We start from the raw sequence: 24,510 nt of genomic DNA, 5'->3' as shown, positions 1-24,510 counted from the left end.
GTAATAGAATGATATAAGCAATTACATTACCTATTGTTTGAATGAACCTAATGCATTCTTTACTGAACCAACAACACTCATTCAGGTCCAGGAGATACAACTTCCGGAGCCCTGCGGTTCTATTGTGATTGTCCCGGAAGATTTCTCATGAGTGCAAGCATCTTCAAAGCCTTCGGGGACCTACGGTACCATTCCAACATGTGCAATAACAGTTTAGAGGTTTTCAACTGAAATATGCCTTCCAATAGGGTTTTTTTAATCTCCATTTTATTTTTTCACATTTTCATCCATCACATCCTGAGATTTTGTAGGAGTGATACAGGCAATAGGATCCTGGACGAAAGAAGTGCCTACAAACTGTACATAGCTTTTATCACATAGTTCCAACTTTTATTGAAAACAGCTGCCATTTTTAAATTGCTCTGAACTGCGAGTTCATGGTAAAACTATTATACATAAATTATACACGAATTACAACGTTTAACCAGTATGCACAGTCTATAGAGTTAGACAGATTTTTAACATATAGCTTTTTTTTATTAAATATGTAAAAAGATAACCGCAGGTTATTCACATATTCAGAGACAAAAAAAACCTACTCTACCATGCGACAAGTTGTGGGTAATGTAAAATGAGTGTGATACATCTGCAGAAGACGTTTAGCATCTAAAGATGGCTTAGTTACTTAACTATTTATAATTAACAATACATATGTTTACATTCCTTTCAGTTTACACTTCATATATAACAAAAGCTGTATGGTGTGCTATGTAGTAATTACGAATGCATACGAAACCCTGAAAGAATACTGAAATATGTCAAACTTTTTTTATAATTAGGTTTCAAATTAATTTTCTTTACAGGCTACAGGAACAAACTCAATACGCGAGTTAAATGTTTCAGTTTTGCTTTTTAAGTTTAATTTTATGTCTAAGTGCAAATCAGAAGATTATGAGGTTTATTAAAGTTAACGCCTGGAAAGGGAGGATTTAACACCAGCAGAGATTACTCAGAAGTGTTTTGGTATGGATGTCTTCACCGTGGGTTACAAATAAAATGGCGCTTTCAAAAAGTCTTGAGATGGGTCTTTCACATGATTTCTATCAAAATAGATTAATCTGAAATTAGATTCACTGGCTTGGCTCATTGTCACGTCTGTGCCAAAATGTGAAGGCAGACATTCTTGACTCATGAGTTGGTAGCAAGAATTGTAAACTCTCATTAGCCTGGTGTTCTCACACTCTCAGCAAGCGCCATGTCCAGCCCGTGTGCCGTACCTTACTTTCCCCAACTCTAAACGGAAGGTGCGTCACAATAAGGTTTCCACAAGTTGAGTGCCTAGAAAAATTTACTGCTGAAAGTTACATCTTGCCACATCAATGTCTTGCTAACACTCTTAGGATCGAGCATACAGAGTCTCTCTGGAGTTCATACACATGCCTTGATCCCAGTCATTTTAGTGTGGGAAGCAGCCAGAACCCTTTCTACAGACACTAAGTGACACAAAAAGGTTACAGCGTGGTTCCAGTGGCAATCCAAAATGCCCCGTTTAAACAGTATTTTTATTTTTTTAAATGACCATGATTAATTATGGAGCATGGCCATAATATTAGGTGTTGGCTATGTGTAGGGCAAACCACATAACCAAAACACTAATTTGGGGTCAAAGAAAACTAAATGAGAAGCCTGGAGAAAGGAGCAGAAAATGTAAATCTCTATCAACAAAAAGTATTTTAAAGTAAAATAAAATAAGATTAAAGGAATGCATGTCTTACAGTACCAAACTGCGATATTTATTACTGGGAAAGTCCATTATTTGAAGGGGGATGGCCAACACACCAGGTCACGAAAATTATTGATAAATAACAAGCATAGAAAGAGAAACAGAGACAGACAATGAAAAGGGGAAGGGTAGATTTAAAAGCTGGCAAGAAAGTTCATATATTTTCCATTGCATACACTCACATACATGTTTAGTTCCTCTAGGAGTTAAAAAGTGATTTAGCAGGCTTTCCTAAGGAAACAGTTTTGGAGTCTTAAGACCCGATTTGGAGTTTGCAGGATTGGTGCTCCATCAAAAATGTGATGGATAACCTGTCTGTCTTATTAAAAGTGCCATTCCATGACTGTGAACAGGATATCATTCATATTTTGATGGAGTAACTGACCGCCAAACTCTAAATCGGGCCCTAACTCTAGCTAATAGTGAATGTAGATCAGGCCATGAATTGTAACACTTTTGAAACGATGAAATATTTTCTTTGCCCCAACTCATATTGTACATTCGCTCTGTAAACCTATTCAGTGCCAGCATCAATGCTACCTTCTTTATTTCTAAAATAGAACAATTCTGCAAAGGTTAAAATGAGAAACTGTACAATAACCTCTACCTAATATGCATGTTGGTTCAGCAGGAGGTAAGACAACTGCCAACGAGGTCTAACTTCCCAAGACGACACTGCTACACATACAATTTTGTTTCTAAATGTATCCCTTTGAAATAAAAATGTAACCACCTCCACACACAAAGGCAACTGTGTTACGAGGCTCATCTATACAGTTAGTAGGTATAACTTGATTCTTCCTTTTACCATTGTAGATGTATTCTTCGTTTTGCAATTATTCCAATAGTAGATGGATGTAGATGGATGACTGAGAACAATTCCAATATAAATAAAACAAAATAAAAAAGATAACATCTCAGGTAGCCAATGGTGGCAGCTGCAGTGACGTAACCCTCAGGTGTCCCAGCTTGGTAGGCCAAAAGACAATTTCTGCAAACAGGCCTTGGCAAGGTAATGGGGTAAAAACTCAATCGGTTCCTGGCACTCGCTACAGCACAAAAATGTTAATGGCAGGTTGGGAGTGACTGGTTTGGAGTCTGAAGCCACTCATTTTATCTTTCTGGAAGAAAAGTTCCCACATAAAATTAAAAGAGTCCAAAATGAAGTTGGGGTCAGTATTCCTCCTGTTGCTGAGCCTCCTCCTGGACTTGTTCCTGCTCGTCGTCTCTTTCATGGTGATCTGTGTGTCCTTCCTGCACATGAAAAGAAACACTATATTAATAAGTGTGACAGATGAGGTAAATCAGAATAGGAGCATTAACGTGACATGGATTGCATCCACTCCTCACGCTATGCTCATTGATGGGAGATTTCCGTTCTGAACATGTCATCAAAACTATACTAGAGTTAATCTTTCTCTGTTAACTAGTAAAACGAGATAAACAAGATAATTGAGTACACAATGCTAGTGCAACGCCTCATTTAAGTGGGTGGAGAAGACTTAGCGCCTGATTTAGAGTTTGGCAGAGGGATTACTCCATCACAATGGTGACGGATGTCCTGTCTGCCGAAAAATAAATCCCATTATATCCTATGGGATATATATTTTGGCAGACAGGATGTCCATCACCGTTGTGACAGAGAAACCTCTCTGCCAAACTCAAAACCAGGCCCTTAGTTCACAAAAGAACATTACATTTTATAGAAAAGATGTTCCAGGCAAAAGGGCAGTTCACAAAAACTCCTGAATATTGGTGTTTAGCTACAGACTTCCTATACCCATCTGCAGTAAAATAATTCTTAATCCCAGGGGCAGATTTATCATTATTTCATGCAGCGCAGCAAGTCACCTTGCTGGGCTCTGTGAAAGGGGAAGGGCAGGAATGTGCGTATTTAACATGATACTGAGCAATCCTGTCATTTCCTCACGCCAGCGTTGGCACCCCTGCACCATGGTGCAAGGGTGCCTGTGTTGCAGGCAGGACTGTTTCTGTGCAGGAAGGAAGGCCTTCCTGCACAGAAACAATCCTCAGAGGAATCTTCCTCTAAGTGTGCTGCAGAGTGCAGAACACTTAGAAAAAGGAATTAACGTGGAGAAATAAAGATATTTCTCCTCACTGCACCCCCTCCCTGAGAAAGCGTAGCATTTTGACGCATTCCCAGGTTTACCAGTGTTGGTAAATCTGGGAATGAGCCAAAGTCCATGGGTGGATGCATCTGTGGGAACACCCATGCTCCACCCATCCCATGGAACCCCTACCTGGGGCAGAGAAACACTAGGCAGCCTTGCGTGCCCTGATAAATCTGACTCTGTTGTTGTGTCAACCTTGCGCCCCCTTATGTGGTGCACGGGCGTGCAACACAATGATAAATATGCCCTCCAATGTCAAACTTTACGACTAAAATAGACAAATTACGTACCATATTCAGCTTTGTTTGTCCTAGTGGCAATGTCCATAGATCAGCCTTCCACCACAATCCCCACCATCAAATTATGAACACCATTAAACTTTTACCATAGACACATTCAGCAGGATAGGCCATCACTTAATAATATTTCAAATCAGTCTCCACTACCAGTGACATCACCACACAATTCCACCAAAACTAAAAGGAACTATAAAAAAAGTGACAAAATATAATATTGCCTCAAAATCTAGTAAAATTGCTGCAATAACGGAATCAAAGACCACATAGAATTTAACATAATTCTAAAAACCCACACTCATAATAGTAATAAACGGGTGCGCCACTGACACAGAAGAACAGAAATAGATTCAAACAGCATCAACAAATGCAAACGCAGGCAAATACTAATCTCGGTAAATTTGAGTTACCACTAATTTTCCTGAATGAGGGCCCATCATCTCTATAATGGACAGTTTGGCAGCCAGCCCTAACTAAAAATGAACAACCACCCATTACATATAAGAAGCAACATCAGGATATGAACGACAAATTGCATCACTACTAATTATGCAAACAAGTGAAACACTATTGATCACAGCACAACACCTACAAATCTCACTAAAACAAACAGCATTATCTGTCTAATAGACAGAAGGCTGCCAGCACTAAATACGAATCAACAACCACCCCCTAAATAAATGATGCAACTTTAGGACGTGACTGAGAAATTGCATCACTAATAATTATGCAAACCAGTCAAACCCTCCTGATCACAACACAACGCCCACAAATCTCGCAAAAATAAATACCAATCCATTTCCACTCACAAGCAGCAACACAGCATCAATTACACAAACCCAACATACTAGCTAGTTAGCAAAATCCCATCAGGGAGGTCAAAATATGTAAAGAAACACTTGCCTCATTCACCCATGGATTAATCTCACACAAACCTAAGACCATATAAACATCAACCTCTAGATTGCTAAATCATACCATGAATGTTGCTTATCCCAACAACCTAAATACTTGTTTCAACATCCTCTTGAAGACTAAAATTGGTGATCGTGTGTTGTCGCCCAGCAAACTAAGCAAGTCCAGGAAGTATGAGGTGATTAAAAACAAGGCTTCATACTTGAATACGGATAGAACACCACCTTGATGACTTTAAATTCGATCACAGAAGAGACCCACACAGTCTTATCAGTTCTACTGGACCTACTTGCGGTAGTGAATACCACAGGCCACAATACACACTATGGTTCTTTTCTCCAATCAGAACTGTAGCAAAATACCAAAGGGCAAAATTGCAGTCTGGCAAAGGTAATATCTAAGGACATAGAGGTTCCCGCCTCAGAGAGTTACATTTGTTTAATTCATTCATTTTTTCACTAAATTATAAGTTTTGCAATTGATGTCTTTTTGGAAGTTGATTTTCATTGTTTTTTGCTTCATACTGTCAGAATTACAGTACAAATCATAAACATTCACAACAATTATGGAGCATTCCACTTATTGCGTGAAAAAGTATGAATCTGGGCCTGAATGCTTTAATTTGCACTCTTATGATGTGCCAGCTCTTTGGACTAACTCATCCGCATGTACATTTTCTACTCATTGTACGATTTGTGAAAATACACATATTTCTTGTAATTAGTCATTTCCAAATGTTTTGCAGTAGTTTTGACACCATGTAAGAGACTGTGCCCTCTGTTTGCTTAGGATAAAGCATAGCAATTGTTTTTTTTGAAGATTAGCACACTCTTGTTGAGAATTTGACTTTGTAAAGCTTTCAGCGACAAGTAGCCTGTGTGGAATTCCGAGTAATTTATGAATTTTATCACTTTTTCTGGAATAAAAAACCCTTATTTTGAGTTTAGTTTTGTTTGCACCCCATCCTACATTTATTTGGTGTTATGAAGGCTTGCGGGACTGGTGTCTTGAAAGGTCTACTTTAAAGATACTGTTTTTATCCTACCATTTAGCTGCATGTGGACTCTGGTCATTATAACCACTATATCTTCTTAGTGCTCTTGCATCTCAGATCACTGATTGTTCAAACATTCACGTATTGGCCTCAAAGGCAACCTTGCATTTTTGTATGCCTAACTAGCTTAGCACTCACTTGTCTGTCTTTATGGACTCCCAAGTGCGAAAGGAGTAAATTATCCCCTAGTTCTGCTGTTTGTTATGGAGGAATTTTAAATCAGAGGCTGACTGTGTCGAGGCCTAAAGCAGTTTTTTCCTGTACCACGAAATGTGGTCTGGCTTTGATGGGGCTGCTGTCATTGTGTTGTTTGAATAAATGCCAAACCCTGTGTTTTACCTTTTAAATGTGTAAGTCTATGACCATCTACCTTGTCCTCGCCTGTCCGAGGAGCTTCCATTTTTAAATGTTCTTCTCAATATCTACAATGCCACCCTTGCTTTTGCTGTCTCATTTGTCTTTTTCAAGTTTCACAGAGTTTTGTCAAATTTTATCCAAATAAATAACTGTATAAAAGGCAAATCTTTTATGTTTTACTGCACCTCGAGTTTAAACATTGATGGGTTTCACCAAGCATATGTATGCAGTACAGTTCCTACTGTGAGCTGTCTGCCTGCAGTTATTAGTGGAGTCTAATGTTGCTTCTCTCACTACTGACTTTGCACTTTTGTGGAAAGCTTCAGGTAGATGTTTTATCAAAATCTTCCATGTCATCCTAATGCTGGGGTGCATCCATACTAAGTAGCATGTTAGAGTTTGATATGCACCAAAATAGCTTCCGCTCTCTCCATTCTCCTCCATAAATCTTACAGACTCTTACTGTCTTTGTCTGAGGGTAGGCCTTGTGTAGATGGGGAAAGTGCTCAATTAACTGCTGAAGATATTATTAGGGAATCAGGCTTCACATGAGACTTAGGCCCTGATTCATCAAAGGACTGCGTTCCCCTTGCGTCACGCAGGGTGATGCAAGGGCAACGCAATCCTTAAGTTAGACTTTCCAAGCCACTTCTTCCCATAAGGTTTTCTCTTCCTCTTGGATATACGTGGAGGCATATTTACAAACATTTTGGGATGAGTACTTTGTGCCAAGTGGGCTTTTCAGTGGTGGTACATAGGTGTACCCATGCAATCACCCATGGTTTTTGACAGAAAATCGTCACTACTAACAATAGTAGACAGGGGTTTGCACCCAAAAATGCCTCTTTGAGGCAGGCATAAAAAGGAGAAATGCTTCTCCAAACCTTTCCATTTATTCATCTGTGATGAATTGTATAGCATGCACCAAAGTGGGGAAAGTTTTCAGGTATGTCTAGGTATAGTATTTGGTACTGGTAGGCTACACTTCCAGTACAAAACTTATGCTAGACCTCACACACATACCATTGCATTATGGTGTGAAGGTGTGTGCGTGTAGCTTGGCAGACTAATTCTGCACCAGCACTAGGATGAGAGCAGGATAGCATCATACCTTAGAAGATATGACACTTTCCTACTAGCTCCTGCTCATGTAACACAGCAACTTTGGGTGCTGCCCTGTTACATGACATGGTTATAAATCTGAGCCTATGTTTCTTCTGGTTCTGCCTCCTGAATATTAATGGCATTCCCTCTCTACTCCCCACTTCTATTTCATGCTCAGTCTCTGTGATGTTTTATCTTACTTTTGTCTTATCTTACTTTTATCTCAATGTTTTGAGTGTTCTGGCTTCTCCCTTTGGACTTTTTATTGCTAACTATTTGGGTATTTTGCATACAGCAGTGCCTTCCTCGATCAAATGTTTTATTTTTAATGAGATTTTGAATCTCCACTTTGACTGCCTTCTTTTTAATTCTTAGTGTATGTAATGTCAGCAGATCTCCTATTTCCCTGCTGCTTTTCACTGGAGGTTAACTGCCTCTTCTTTCTCTTTCCAGCTCGAGACAATGCACTGAGGCAATTCCTTTCTAGTGGCCTTGTCTTTGCACTTAGGAGGATGACATGTATTCAAACAACCTCCCTGACGACAGTTTGGGCCTGAATACGACCTTGGCGGATTGGATACTGCGTCCCAAATGTGACAGATATCCCGCCCGCCGTATTACAAGTTCCATTATGTCCTATGGCACTTGTAAAATGACGGGCGGTACATCTGTCACGTTTGGGATGGAGTACTGCATCTGCCATGGTCGTAATCAGGCCCCTTGTTCGGCGTTGAGTACATGTCTCCAGGTGAACCTTCTATTTCTCTTCAAGATTTCGACATCAGCGTTTTTAGAGAACGCTTAGATATCCATTCTTACAACTGTTTCAATTTTTTTAGTTTTTTTTACTATGTTGCACTGTAGGCTGAAGGTCAGACTTCTTTGAGTGAGAAGACTGATGACCCTTGATATATAGGGAAACTTTCCTAAGGAGTTAATCAGGTGTTTCCCGTGAGACTTCTTAGAGACCTCTAGCTCTTCTTCCTAAAAAAACAAGAACAAAAAAACATTTCCTTTGTTAACAGAACGTTTTTCTTCTGCCTCTCATTTCTGAGTGCTGTGATACGTTGGCTGCAGTTCAGCGCACAAGCAACATGTAACCTTCATGTACTAAGGTGTTTGGTTTGAAAAGCAAACAAGCACACCAATCTTCAGATTCATGATCTCTTAGGAGGCGGAACATGCATACTGGATGCTTGCCAGTAAGGGTAAGCTTTCGCTGGCAGTAAGGGTTGGACTTGAAAATCATGAACATACTCTAAAATTGTGTGGATGAGTCTCAGGGACATTGCCGGTAATATTTATCACTCTCTAATACAATGGATTATCCCCTGACCCCTGTAAAAAAAAATCTGAATCCTCAGACTCTGATTACTTTGACAACGTTTTGGCGGATCCTAGGCCTACTGTAGGAGATTTCTCTGGAGCTCTGGCAACGCACGTCCGAACCCATGGCAGACAAAAAGGATCTAAAATGGAGGTTATGAGTGAGTGAGTCAAACAGTTTCGTCTTAAATTGATGCCCACTAGGAAAATGGTTTGTAATAAACACTCCAGACACAACCACAAGATGGTGGAAAAATGCACAAGTCAATCTACAAGAGTATAATGCTGTAATCTAAATATTGCCAAATACACCACACATAATATCCTAGCACACAGACGACTAGTTGGCACAAATAAAGTGCCCAGCCAAGACTACACCAATTATACAGCAGTGTGTTTAAAATTTTCGGTCTAGTCTCAGGTCAAAAGATAAATTGGGACAAGTATGACCTTCTACAACTGGGTATCAGAGTGGGCATTAAGAGCCAAACTATCACTTCTTCTACCGGGGTATGAACCAACCACATTCTGGTACTGGGCCTCAATTAGTGAATGAGGAGGCCATTTCAGAGGAGCCCGAACAAGGCACTGACAACTCTTCGGAGTTGTATTCATTTTTGTGCCACATTACCTAGCTCTCTAACCAGATGTGTTGCATAAGCAAAATGATAAAACTGCATGGACCCTTGTACTTCCTCCAGAGTCTGCTGCTCTCCCTGTTGAACTGAGCCTTTTTGAGGCACAATGCATATTAAGTGATTTGGTGATGTGGGATGGTAGTCTCTTTAACTGCACTATGTATGGGTGGGATGACTCTACCAGACATGCAAACTTTACACTGCAGTGCATCTTCAGTTTACTACCTAGTTTTGAAACAATGGTGAAATGGAGAAGCTGGCTTTACTTTCGGGAGCTGCCCTTCTTTAAGTTTAACAGAGATCCTCTTTACAAGTAGTAATGGCAGATTTCCTAGGTTAGTCTGAATGGACCAACATATTTGGCTGTGAGTTTGTAGTTATGTAGGCTGGATCACATTCTCCTGTTTTAAGCTCACCTTATTGGAAGTTCAGAAGTATGAACGTGCCTTTGGGGATATTAACTCAGTTGACTGTAGGGTGAAATGTTCGGACACAACGGATGACCAGGTATAGACAGGGACTGGTTCCGGACATCCAAACAGATCCAGACATAATATAACACTGCCAAGGCTAACAACCAAACTATGTCAAGGAAATGCAAGTTGTTGGAGAAGCGTGGATGGAGTTCACAATTGCCCCACCAACGTTTTCCTTCATGCAGATGTCGTCTATTAAGCAATAAATGCAGAAGAGTAGGGCCAGGTGCTGCTGAGGGGGTTGCTCTGAAGAAAAGTGGAAGATGTTTCAAGCGCTCATTAAGTATAATACCTTTTTCACAAATTTTATCTTGCATGACATAACCAATGTAAACAACTAAGAAAGTTGTCTCCTTTGCAAATATGCACAAGTCATCTACTTCAATATGGAGCACATCTGTTATGTGGTGAAGCACTAGGGAAAGTAGTGCAGAATACTTTCCTTGAAAGCAGGAGTTTAGCAGATGCAAACCAAGAACTCAGCCTTAACATACAGTAAGGTACAGTATATGGTAAATCCACGTTGAAGCTATGCAGCAGAATCGTAGACAGCCAATACAATAGGCCATCAACTAAGGAAATAATTCTAACAATACACGTACAAAGCAGAGCTGTGAGGGTGCCAGCTCTTATTTACGAATCGCTGAAGACTTTATATTTTGTTGTTGCAAATTGATAGTTCTCAACGGGAGAAAGGGAAATGTGACTTCATATTTTTCCTTACACCCACATACTAAAGTGAACAACGGTAACACTGGGAGCGTAAATAAAGGTGCAAACAAAATATGTATACAATGCAAACGATCAACATCAAAATGTTTGCTTCTTTCAGAACGAGGAAGTACGACAGACAACCAGAAGCGCGGAGAACACAGACCCCTAGAGTTCAAAGGTTAAGCGATACTAACATGCATGTAATAAGGAAGGATATTTTTAGAGTCATCTGCGCGCGGCTGGGAATGTAAGGAAGCATCTGCAGACGATTACGTACATAAAACCTGGGGCCCAGATGGGTAGATCATAGCAGAAGCACACAATAAATTAAGGACCGTTTTGTCCACACTGCTACATTTAATTTTCAAGAATCAGCCATAATGGATTTAGTGCCAGAGCACTGAGAAAAGGAGGGCACCGGGTTGATAAATAAAAACTGTACAGTAACTGGCGCTGCCGACAAGATTCTGGATCCCATGGATGCCTGTCGCAATGTAGAGCATACGAGCTAAAGCCTGCGAACTCAAGTTGGAAAGGACATACCTGGGATATTTCTCAACCCCATTTGACCTGCACTGACGGAATTTAAATTGCATAGGCGAGAAATGGAGCAATCAAATAAGCTGGGCCAACAACGAGGTTTGAACAACCCTCACAAAAATAGGAAGAACTGGAAAGTATTACGGACAGCAGTTAAACCGGGAAAGGAAGATATTAGAAACCCACCTGGTTTAGATAAAAAAGGTTCATTTAGGATGTTGAACTATACTCGGAATAAGGTGGAGGCCATTTACAAAATGAGATTTTGTAGTCATTCAGTATGGCAATAAAGTAAAACTGAAGTTCTAATTTTCTACAAAAGATAAATAGAGGTAGAGCCAAGATGTGCCCATTATCCCAATATTTCATTTACAGTGCTGGGAAAAGCAGTTACTTAACTTGGCTGCTGAAAAGTGCATTCCGTCCCACAGTGAATTATTGCAGGCGTAGTTAGTCACAGAGGCCTGTATGGAAGTTCAGGGACGGCTACAACCATTGCATATCATTGATTACTTACCACTGCCCCCTTGATTCAAAGGAGCAGCCTGCTCTATTTGCTTCATGCGTGGATTACTGCACCTCTCTACAAGCCTCCATGAAGATTGCAAGTGAAGGTTTTTGTGTATCTAATGGGTCTGGCCTTTACCAATTCAGTTTTGGAAACATCTACCAAGGAGTGACCCTTGAACATGAGATGGCTGCTTAATTAAAACTGGTGAATTATAATAGTCTTTCATTAACCTTTGTTTTCTTTCAGTGAAATATATATACATATATATATGGAAAATGTCACTTACCCAGTGTACATCTGTTCGTGGCATGTAGTGCTTCTTTGTAGTCTATGCATAGCATGTGTATCTGCAGCTACGCATGCCATCCAACCGAAAATGTCAATTACCCAGTGTACATCTGTTCGTGGCATGTAGTGCTGCAGATTCACACGCACCTTCCCTCCTCCCCAGAAGCCTGTAGTTGTATGTTACTAACATTTGTACATATGTATGTACATTTACATTTGCATGGACATGTCTTTTATTTTCTATACTCTATCACTCCTTTCTTCCACCTCTGCAGGAAAATAATCTAACAATGGAGTCGATGCCCATGTGCAATGGAACCGAGAGGAGGAGTCACTCGATCCCATGACTCGATCCGTTGACTCCGAAAAGACTTCTTCAAAGAAAAACAACTTGTAACACTCCAAGCCCAACACTAGATGTCGGAAGGGATATGCATAGCATGTGTATCTGCAGCTACACATGCCATGGAACATGTATATAGTGGCATGTAGTGCTGCAGATTCAGTTGTGGTCAACAAGATCCATCACACCTACCTCACTATGATACTCATGGTCACCACGTGGGCATGTCAACACTGGTACACAATTGTTGGATCTATCTGTAGTACCACATCACAAGCTCCCAAACAGACTAGACCTATTGACTCAAAATAAAGGGCAGATCAGGCATCCCAATCCCAGTATGCTCAACCTAGCGATTTGGCTCCTGAGGTCATAGAGTTTGGATATCTACAGGTTCCATCAGAATGTATGGATGTTCTAAAAGAAGCGCGTAAACCTACAACTAGGCAGCGTTATGCAGCTAAATAGAAATGTTTAGTATATTACTGTCAACCCAAAAACATTGATCCACTTAAAGCATCAGTTCTGGATATTGTCTGTTATTTGCTTTACTCACAAAAAGAAAATCTTGCATATTCATCTATTAAAATACATTTAACAGCAATATCAGTCTAACTCCAAAACAGACAGCATCCTTCTCTGTTTAGAATTCCTGTCATAAAAGCTTTTATGGAAGGCCTTAAAAGAGTTATTCCACCTAGAGGTCCACCAGCTCCTGCCTCGAATCTTAACATTGTGCTCACAAAGCTTATGGGTCCACCATTTGAACCCATACATTCTTGCACTCTTCAAATTCTCTCCTGGAAAGTTGCTTTCCTAGTAGCAATTACTTCCTTGAGGAGAGTTAGTGAAATTCAAGCATTCACTTTAGAAGAACCTTTCTTCCAAATTCACAAACACAAAATAGTACTTACAACAAATCCAAAATTTCTACCCAAAGTGCTTTTGTCTTTTCACATCAATCAGTGAGTAGAATTGCCAGTCTTCTTTCCACAGCCGGATTCAGTTGCTGAAAGAGCTCTTCACACTTTTGATGTCAAAAGAGCTCTCATGTATTATATAGACAGAACAAAAGATTTCAGAAAATCTAAACAACGTTTTGTGGCTTTTCAGCAGCCTGATAAGGGTAATCCTATTTCAAAACAAGGATTAGCCAGATGGATAGTAAAGTGTATTCAAATGTGCTATGTTAAAGGTAAAAGGCAACTATTAGTATCTCCTAAAGCACATTCGACTAGAAAGAAAGGAGCTTCAAAGGCATTCTTAGGAAACTTACCAATGGCAGACATATGCAAAGCAGCCACATGGTCCACACCACACATTTACTAAACACTACTGTGTGGAAGTGCTATGTCGCCAACAAGCAAATGTTGGTCAAGCAGTGCTTAAAACACTATTTCAAACTACTCCAACTCCTACAGGCTAGCCACCGCTTATTTCAGGAGGGAACTGATTTTCAGTCTATGCACAGCATGTGTATCTGCAGCTACACATGCCATCGAACAGAAAATGTCACTTACACAGTGGACATCTGTTCAAGGCATGTAGTTCTGCAGATTCACCTGCGCCTTCCCCCCTTCCTGGAAGCCTTATGTCCGTTGTAGTACTTTCTTTAAGTAAATATGTATATACATTGCATGGACATCTTCTTTTCTTACTATATATATGTACATATACATTTTATCACTCCTTACTTCACCCTCCTGCGGGAAAACAATCTAACAAAGGACTCAATGTTCATGCGCACTGTCAGCGAGAGGAGAAGTGACTCGATCTCGTGATTTGAAAAACCTTCTTAGAAGAAAAACAAACTGTAACACTCCGAGCCCATGAGCTTTAGGGACCGCTCCCTCAAAGCCTTCGGGTGCATTACCCGGCACTTGGAGCACGACTTGAGGCGGTGGTCACGCTCCAGACACCACAGACAGACCCAATGAGGATCCGTCACAGTACGGGGGACATCCTCGATGCACCAAATGTTCACAGAAAAACTCAACAAAACGGTTGAATTGGGCCAAAAAATTGCCTGGGGAGCTCTTCTCCGGATCAGCGCATGGCGCAGAAAGGAAAGAATTGACATCACTGCGCGAAGGCGGCATCTATGTACTACTACCGACGTCATCACGGCAACCACGACACCAACGTCGCCCGCGGAGTCGACTGACGCACCTACTGAAGCGCAAGGGTATTGCTCGAAGAAAAATCTCCGGATCAAGTCTGACGCCTGGGGGAAATTCTAAGGTAAGGAATCTCCAACTAGAAGTCTCTATCAGATACAACTTTATGTTTATGTATGTATGGAAAAAAGGTTCTCAAAGAGGGAATGCTTGTATTTCACTAACTCTTCGTAATTTAGTAATAGCTACTAGGAAGGCAGAAGGATCGACACACCTCACAGGTTTCCTCCTTGTGATCAGGAGAGAGGCAGAGGTTGCACACTGAGTGTTGGTCGGTGTAGGGGAACTTGGCGTGGCACGAGGGCAAAAGCGAAACGGAGTCCGATCCATCAGTTTGTGATCCTGACAATACAATCGGATCGAGTATAGTCAGAAACCCGATCAAAAAATGATACCGACGTTTAAAGGAAAGATAGAGAAGTTCACATAGTGTCGAACGGAGATCTACCGGAGCGAGAGGGAACACGTCCGAACCGATGGCAGAAAGAAAACAATCTAACAAAGGACTCGATGCCCATTCGCACTATCACCGAGAGGAGGAGTCACTCGATCTTGTGACTCGAAAAAGCTTCTTAGAAGAAAAACAACTTGTAGCACTCCGACCCCAACACTAGATGGCGACTTATGCAAAGCATGTGTATCTGCAGCTACACATTACATCAAACATATACATATATAAATGGTTTTAGTGATTATGTATATATTCTCACACACCCACACATACAAATAATTACACAGTGGCAATGGAAGAAGTAAAAGAGAGGTCAAAAAAGTTACTTTTTTATTTTAACTTTCATAGGATTCTTTGATCTTCTACACAGGAAACAAAATGTCAACCTTGTACAAAAGTAGAAATTTACTCAAGGAGTGCCTTTGCTTGAGTTGGTGTAAATCAATTCAGTAGTTTCATTAAACTGGCATTACAAAAATGAGCTGGTGGGCTTAGTAGAATTAAAAAAGTTAGACATATCTGGGTGGATAATTTGCAGATTGTGGTTTGCAAACTATCTGCGGACCCATCTTGAAAAACATAATTGAAACTGACTGGAAGGGAGGGAGCCTTTTTCCACTTGTTCACTTCGGGTTTCCGAACCCAAAGTTGGGACCATGGACTTGGATCCTTTGACTGGCTGGTCACAACAGAAAGAAATATCTGTTGTAGCTGTCATTATAGGATGTAGGGACTTGGTCCACATGTCCTGTGAAGTGGAGGTGTCATAGGAAGGCAGTCAAAGCATCATTTGTATGCAAGGCTCAGGTGGGAGGCCTAAAGGCACCCCTTCCTGATGTTAAAATAAAAAAATACATTTGCCACAGAATTCATGGGCCCTGAAGTGGGAGTTCTCCGATCTCGTTGTGGTCCAAGGTCTTCAGCGAACCTTGCCTTCTGGTGTGCGAACCCTGCAGAAAAGGCTTACGGCCTCTTTTCGGGCCTCTTCATAGGATCGTGGCACCAACCAGCTTTAGATACCTGAGATGACACCCAACAAGTGTCCACAAGTCGCTAAGGGTCCACAAACTCCTCACTGGGGTCTCCAAATACCATAAAATACTTTTTGTAAAAAATGATGATAAAAATAAAAGACAAAAATAAAATAACATAAAAGAGGCCAGCTCTCGCTTGAAAGCAGTGCACAGTAGGTGCTAGTCGCTCGTAGTGGGTTGGGCACAGGGCCTGGCCAATACAAATTATAGCTCAAGCAATCTTAAACTACATCAGACAAATCAATCAGAGATGTCCTATTAGCTAGCAGCCAAATGTTTGTGGTCATCGCAATAAGCCCAACGCACCAGAATCAATATCTAAAAAAACATGCAATAACAGCATAAACTTGGGATTTTAGGGAGCTCTCTGGTGTAATACACTTCATCTCGAATTCAGAGGATTTCCTGACCTCAGACAGTTTAAGAAGGAATTGAAGACTGCGTTTCCTAAAATAAGGTAACGGACACTAGCACCTAAACACCTATATGCTCTTTATCCCCACTGTATTCCCATTATTTTTGTTTTTCTGCATTATGGCACCACCTTCTTGGCAAGGGTTCTGAGGTAGCCTCCAGCGTTATAAAGGTAAAATAAACAAACTGCATGTACATAATGTGAGTTCACTCTTTGGATCAGCTCATTGTGAATTCTATATAAAAGCAGAGAGACAAGGGTAACCAAGAGCATTTTGCGGCACATTAACAAGTACTACAGTAGTACTACTTATTACTACAAAATGCAATCCACAAACCTAGGAGTGTAAATCTTCATCTTCACCACTCCTTTCTTTTGGGGCCTAGTCACAAAGACGAACGTACACATGAGTAAAGCTACACGTTTAGGTTCACTCTTACAGTTCTGAGTAACTTTTGTCTGTTCACCATTTACAAGTGCAATGTTACTCAAAAGTGTAGAATCACATGTTGCCACCCCCTGTAACAATTAAAGTTACACACACACACATATATATATATATATATATATATATATATATATATACACAATATTTTAACATTCAAGGTGATTTATCTACATATAGAAGTCAAAACAAATTAATTCAATCTAACATTAATGTCTATAGGGGTCCATTTTGAGTCCCTTCCTCCATTATTTTATATAGAAAGGCTCTGCTGTATCAGTGGTTGGTCATGGGTGGTGCTGGATTTATGAATGCTCCTTTTTGGCAGTAGTAACTTACAATCATAAATTTGTCTCCACCTCATATTTGGGGGGTGCAGACACGTAAATGTACACATTTAAGTAAACTGACCTTCCTAAATGGTAAAACGCCAAAAGTAGTAAATGTACTCAAAAGTGTAAGAGTAAACTTACACATGTAACCTACTCACAAGTGTAAGTTACCTTTGTGAATAGCCCTGAAAATCTTTATGGTCACAAATAAACTTACTGGGTCTTCTGCAGCATAAAGGACTTCCATAAGCCTCTGGACCAGGTCGTCGGTTTCCTGTCCATGTTCTTGGCAGAGAAGCTCAATTTCCCTTAATTTGCTGAAATAAAAATCCCGTTCCTTCTCCACTCCTTCAAGCGCAACCTTTAATGAATGTACCTGTAAATGAGAACTCAGTGACTTGATTGCGGTTAATGTTCAAACCAGATTATCATAATCATTTTGTTTTGTTTGCAATTTGCTGATACCTAAACTCAGTCAAAAATCAGCATATGATGTTTTTTGCAAATCAAACGTAATATAATAAAACACATTAAGATGGTACCTAATACAGTTAATTACAACACTATACAATGCTCATAAAAACAAACTGATATAAAGATATACTAACAACTAATATAGCAAATTATCGCCTACAGTATAACATTTACCAAGCTCATCAAAAGTATGTGTTCAGCTGGAACATTGCTGCACAGTAACATTTTACCCAGAGATTTCGCCACCGTCAAGTCAAACAGGTGAATGTTCTGGGTTGAATAATGTGAGAAAATATGCAGGAATCAGCGCAGTACGTCTGATATCTGAATGTTATGTCCCGAAAACTCAGAATTTCTGTTATTCATATTCTGCAAAATTCCTGGAACCTCCGGTAAATCCAGAGAGAGGGAAATAACGGGTATTTTTTTACAGACCATTGTCTTCAAATTTTAAACTTCGTACAACAAATAAATCACAAGAAATTCAATACACTGACCATTTTGATTTCTAAAGCAATGATAGAACCATAGCGAGAAAAAAGTGGACCCAACACACTTGGGGCCAGATGTAGCAAAGGATTTGCGTGTCGCAAACGGCGAAAATCGCCGTATGCGAGGCGCAAATGCCTCTTTGCTATGCAGAAATGCATATTGCGAGTCGGGACCGACTCGCAATATGCATTTCAGAATCGCAAATAGGAAGGGGTGTTCCCTTCCTATTTGCGATTCGGAGTGGCATGCAATACCATTTGCGACCACATATGCGGTCGCAAAGGGTGTCGCAGTTACCATCCACTTCAAGTGGATGGTAACCCACTCGCAAATTGGAAGGGGTCCCCATGGGACCTCTTCCCCTTTGCGAATGGACCCAATACTATTTTTTCAGGGCAGGTAGTGGTCCAAGGGACCTGCCCTGAAAAAATACCGAAACTAAAGGTTTCGTTTTTTTTTTTAAGTGCAGCTCGTTTTCCTTTAAGGAAAACGGGCTACACTTAAAAAAAAAATAACTGCTTTATTGAGAAAGCAGTCACGAACATGGAGGTCTGCTGACGACAGCAGGCCTCCATGTTTGCGAGTGCTTAGACTCGCTATGGGGCCGCAATTTGCGACCCACCTCATCAATATTAATGTGGTGGGTCATTGCGACCCCATAGCGACTCGCAGACGGTGTCTGAGACACCGTACTGCATACCAATTTGCGAGTTGCAAATTGCGAGTCGCATGGACACGCAATTTGCAACTCGCAAATTTTCTTTTTGCTACATCTGGCCCTAAGTCCCTCTTGCGAAGTATTGAAAACAGGCAACTAACTCCCATCCAATCACCCTGCAAAAGAGGTCCTTTTTAATTCTCTCCAAAACACAAGAGAAGGGACAGACCAAATAGTAAGGGGAATGGAATCATAGAACCTTGGGCTGGCAAATAAAGCTTAATGTTTGTGCTTTCTTAGCCTTGGTGCTATCTAGCTGCCCCATGCTCTTGCTTTACCTCTAATGCAACCATCTAGCAAAATGCAGCTCAGAGACGGGATAAGCATGGCGGCATGGTCTATAGGACTTAAAGACGAGATAACACACGCAAACTCATTTCCAAGTCGGGTGACAATGCTTATAAGATACATTTGGGAGCTTAGACAAACGGCACAATATACTCCATGCATACTTTGCTCTCTGGCTGTATTTCTACCAGTAGAGACGTCAACAAAAAACTAAGCATTCAATGATGCTGTCGTTTCTCAGAAGTATATATCAAATTGTTCAGTGAGGCAATACAATTTGTTGTAAACGTTTCTGTGTGCCAGTATTGAAAATAAAATTGGCAGAGGCAATTACACACTTACCATGGCGGATTCTAGCATGAAAACCCACAAGTGATCCCACTTTAAGCCAAGAAGCAACGAGGAGATTCAGTTGCTGAGCTGCATTATCAAAAAATTACTCTATTAATAAAATGAGCTCTTATGAGCAACTTGGCTCTTTTCAGGAGCTGGCATTTTATTCCGTTTTGGCACATTCTTTCTAACATAAATATATAAAATGCCAATTATTTTATTAAATGCTTTTTTAATTCCAGAAAATGGTAACGACCTGGTTTGTAAAAGACTAACCTATTCCAATTTTAAACATAGGTCTCACCCCATACGGCTCAAATTTTCAATGACTCCATCAGAGAGTTGCAATGTCTGGGATGGGGATGTACAAAACAGGAGGCCAAAAACTGTCTATAAAAAGCAGCTCTATTCTGAGCGGCTACAAATTCTAGTGAAATAGGGGAGAGCATTTCAAATTACTTATTTGTTGGTGTTCAAGCGATATATTTAAATTGTTTCCAGTCTGTAAAAATTATTTTAAAGTGTTTTTTATCTGCCTTTCAAGTAGCTTCCTCCTTCTTCAGATAAGGCAAAGTAAGAAGAGGTTGTCCAAAAATCGTTTTTATTGATTGTTTACACAATATTTGCTTTTGCTGGATTTAATGGTTTACAGTTGGGAAAGTGCCGGCAAAGGAAATTAAAAACACGCTCTTGTAATGTTTTAAAATCAGAAACATCTTTATTATGTCCAGCCAGAGCAAGCATGCATTAGATTATTAATTGTTCATTCACATGCCACCATGCGTGCCAGTAAAGTTCAAAATGGAGTCATGGAATGATCTAACATTTAATTTCTAGCGTTACAAAGAACAATGCACAAAGTACAGTATTCTATATAAATAGAAAGAGAAAGAACAGATAGCCCCGTTCCTTTTTTAATATACATCTTTTTACTGTATTAGCATATCCAAAAAGGTACACCATCAGGTGTGTGACAATATACAAACGTAGGATTTACATGGGTTTGTACATCTGTTAAGGCAATAGCTAGACAAGAAATATGTATTCCTTGATGCATTTCTCGTCTTCAGCCCCAGTCCTTTTGTTTTCAATCTGTCAAGTGTGTGTTATTCTGCGGCCCCAACAGTCCCGTTTGAACAAGAACTGTGCTCATTTTAAAACATCACTAAAACTAACTGTAAGAAGAGAAAATACAAACATCACACACGAATGCATTGGGTGTCTAAAAAATTATCTGGAATTGGAAAGACAAAGAGGAAATTTTGCCACGTCATTTCCTTTGGGAAGTTGATCACACATTTTGGCACACCACTGTTTTTTTATGAACTCGGGACCTATTTGATAATAACCTCATGTCCCTCTAAAGCATCCTTTCCACTACAGTACAATAGAAAACTGAAAAAAAAAATCTATTTTTTGATTCCAAAATCTAGTAATGTAAAGGGACAGAGAGGATGGATAGCTTGGAGAAACAAGCGAGGACATGTTATTTTGGACAAAGGTGTGGAACTCTCTGGTTATGTTTAGCCTTTTTAAATTATATCATGAAATTGAAAGTCTCAAGACCCACATATCCACTCATATTTCCCTTTTAAAATGCTGTTTTGAAGCCGGCTCTCTTTTAAAGTACATAATTAAACCCAACGTTTGGTAATTTCCTACAACCTGCTTCATAGCAGAGGTTACGTTTTCCACATCATCCTATCCGGCAGCATGGGGTCCATACATGCCTCTCGTGTCATCAACAGGCTGTCAGCGCTCTTGTTCTGTACATGAAGCAACCGTGGAACACTGTTGAATCGATCAGCAAACTGCTGCTGTGGAAAGTAAGTGCTGCAATCTGTAAGTCAGACTTTTCTCAGAAATGGATGTGGAAGATATCTGCGGACTTAGACAAGATGTAGTGTAATTTCAGTTTCCTGGACAACTATTTATGGTTTTCATGACAAAATCATGAGAGAAAACAGTTTTTTCTCAGACAGCGGATCAAGCCCCAGGAATGGATCAACATTTTTGGAATGGTGACAAAGAACAAGTTACTTACCTTTGGTAACAATCTTTCTGGTGGATACCCCATCTAACTGTAGATTTGTCACCTTGTGAATAATGCCCAGGCATCAGACGCGATCCAGAAACTTTCCCAGCAGTTCTCCTGTGCACAACTAGGCGGCGTTGTTTGGCTCCGTGCCAATATCGTTCCGCTCCAGAAGTGACTAGTGGAGTCGCACATCAGCACCGCATATATGCTCTGGCAACTGCTTTCTAAGCTGTCCATGCCTTAAGATGCAGCATCCATTTGCAAATTAGTATGATCAGTGTGCAGATCTTTAGATTGAGACCTTTTTTGGTGGAAAAGAGTCCAGTTCACAGAAACCGGAGGTGGAAGCGTCATAGAGGAATCTATTGTTAGATAGAATATCCACCAGAAAGATCGCTCCCAAAGCTAAGTAACTTGTTCTTCTGATGGATACTACTAACTGCAGATTCCTCAACCTTTAAACAGACATTCAAGCAGTACCTCAAAACAGTGTGACTTTGTCTCAATGCTGGCATACCCCAATGATGTTAGGAAGTTCGTTGTTGTCTGGTGGTGGTTAATGATTGCCTGTGGCAAGCCTGCCTTCACAGCCAGTCACTGAAGTAGGGGAAGACTGGTACTCTTGACGTCTGTAAATATACTGCAACCACTGCCATCACTTTCATGCACACTGATGAGGCCAAAAGGGAGAACTGTGAACTTAAAATTTTCCTGGCCCACCACCACCCGCAAGTTGAGCCAGTGGGCCTGAAGGACGGGGATGTGAAAATGAGCATCCAGTAGGTCCAACACCACCATCTGGCCTCCAGAATCCAGGTGAGACAGGACCCGGGCTAGCACAAGCATCTTGAATTTGTCCTTTGACAGGAATGTATTGAGAGGGCAGTGATCTAAAGTATGACAAAAGCCTCAGTCTTTCGGCACACAAAATTAGTGGGAGTAACACCCATTTCCTACTTCCGAGGTCAGAACCCTCTATAAGGCCCCTTCGGCCAAAGGGGCCTGCACTTTTTGCCATAAGATGGACAGATGGTCCTCTGTTAACCTCCCTGAAGGCAGAGGAAGATGCAGTGGGGTAGAAAGGAAGGAATAGGCACAGCCCCAGTGGACAATTTGAAGGACCCATTTGTCTGTCGCAATGGCTTGCCACCCCTGAGGAAATATCGGATCCTGCTTTTGACAGTGTAGCCGGCATGGACAGAATAAAGCGGTTTGAACAGCTGCTACAGTCGCATGTTGTCCCTGCTGCCCCTGTGGTTTCTGGTAGCCAGAACCATGAAAGGGCTAAAAAGTTTGTTGAGTTGCATGACAGGTCTGGCATTGATAGACAGGTAAACCTGTACTTGGCTTATGAAAATGTCAGAGTAGTTTGTGGAATTTCCTTGTAGGAGAAGACAGGCCCAACGAACATGCTGTGGATGTGCTCTCTTAAAAGCGTTCCAAGGCTCATTTTGGTTCATCCCAAAAAAAGCGAGATCCATGAAAAGGCATGTCCATTAAAGATGCCTGGATTTCCCCTGAGGACCTCATTAAGGCATGGCAGTGGAGAGTCACATTAGTGCCCATGGCACGTCCTTGGCAATCAGTCATGTTCCGTCCTGAGCAGCATATCACAAATTTTGCCACATTATAGCCATAATGAATAGCCTGCATGAGAGACACTCGACCCGTCGTCCAGTCAGTCAGTCAGTAAACTTTAAGCTACTGTATCTAAAAGGGCATGGAATTAACAGCTAAGGAGACAGCTGCTATCGACAGATCTGTGGAGGAGAACATTTTTTTGGGGCAAAAGTCTCATTGATTTGGCTCATGGAAAAGAACATTGGTAGGGAAAGCATTTGGGATCACCCCGGAAGTTTGAACCACCAGACTCTCAGGAGTGGGATGTTGCGTTAGGAGGGTGGAGTCACCAGGCACCAACTGATGGTGACGGACAACCTGCCTATTGATGGGCAGCACTAAACAAGGCTTGGCCCAGGTGCCCAAAAGGGTATTGTTAAGTGAGATGCTCAGAGGGAGCGTGGGCAGATTATAAAACTATAGTTGAAAGATCGGTTTTCACTTACATGGATGGCAACTGTATGTCTACTACTTCAACTGCCTTTCACATCACAAGAGCAAAAGAGGCCCTTCCTCTGTGGCAGGACCCCGAGGAGACACAAGGCTAGTATCAGGTGAAGTGTCAAGCCCAGTGAAATCTTAAAGCTTTCCATACCAGTTCCTCATCATATTGGGAAACATAATCATTCCTGTCACAATTGTTGTTGCCAGAGCCTGTGGCAAATAAGCTGTGTCAATTCTGGGCCCTACCATTTGTTAGAGGCAAGTCATCGGAGTCAAAGGGATTGCCAAGAGGTTACACAACGGTAGGCACTGGGTGCAACTTCGACTGAGGTTGTGGTGAATTAAGTTCAGAGTCAGATAGCACTACAGACTGTACATCCGCACCTGATTTCGATGGTTTCAGCACTGGCATCAATGCGAGCAGGACTGGCAAAAGGAAGTGAGTACCAAAGACTGTGCTGACCCTAATATTGGTCTAAGGGGCACAGATGACGCAGAGGGCGGGCCCACTATGAGACGTTCGACAGAAAACGTGTGCCAGAGGAAGCTGGTAAAGTGCTGAAGATGTGCAGCATAGCCTTCCTGAAGGCTTCTACTTGCTGCAACATTGCCTATGAACCTGGAAAGTCAGATTGTATCAGGACCAGAGACGGAATTGGCTTCATTGGAGATCAGAAGCAAGACTGAGAGTCAGGTTGATACCCCTGCAACCTCTCTGGAGTGCGAGAGTGGCAAGAATGGGCTGTTTTCTGCTTGGATTTCTTATGTTTCT

The 24,510-nt window shown here is 41.0% G+C and overlaps 1 protein-coding gene across 6 annotated transcripts in view; it reads right to left on the bottom strand.

Annotated features, from left to right (window-relative positions):
* Window positions 1-364: 364 nt before the first annotated feature.
* Window positions 365-24,510, bottom strand: part of MAPRE2 (microtubule associated protein RP/EB family member 2) — a 663,286-nt gene continuing 639,140 nt past the window's right edge. For all 6 annotated transcript variants that reach the window (XM_069220125.1, XM_069220123.1, XM_069220126.1 and 3 more), the window contains 2 exons: window positions 17,549-17,707; window positions 365-3,037 (listed from right to left, as the gene is read on the bottom strand). In XM_069220125.1, the coding sequence (XP_069076226.1) occupies window positions 2,957-3,037; window positions 17,549-17,707 (240 nt within the window). In that variant the 3' untranslated portion in view covers window positions 365-2,956. The remainder of the gene's footprint in view (window positions 3,038-17,548; window positions 17,708-24,510) is intronic.

This window comes from Pleurodeles waltl, chromosome 2_2, assembly GCF_031143425.1.
Source record: "Pleurodeles waltl isolate 20211129_DDA chromosome 2_2, aPleWal1.hap1.20221129, whole genome shotgun sequence".
Taxonomy (NCBI): Eukaryota; Metazoa; Chordata; class Amphibia; order Caudata; family Salamandridae; genus Pleurodeles; species Pleurodeles waltl.
This window is presented reverse-complemented; position numbering and strand designations above follow the sequence as displayed.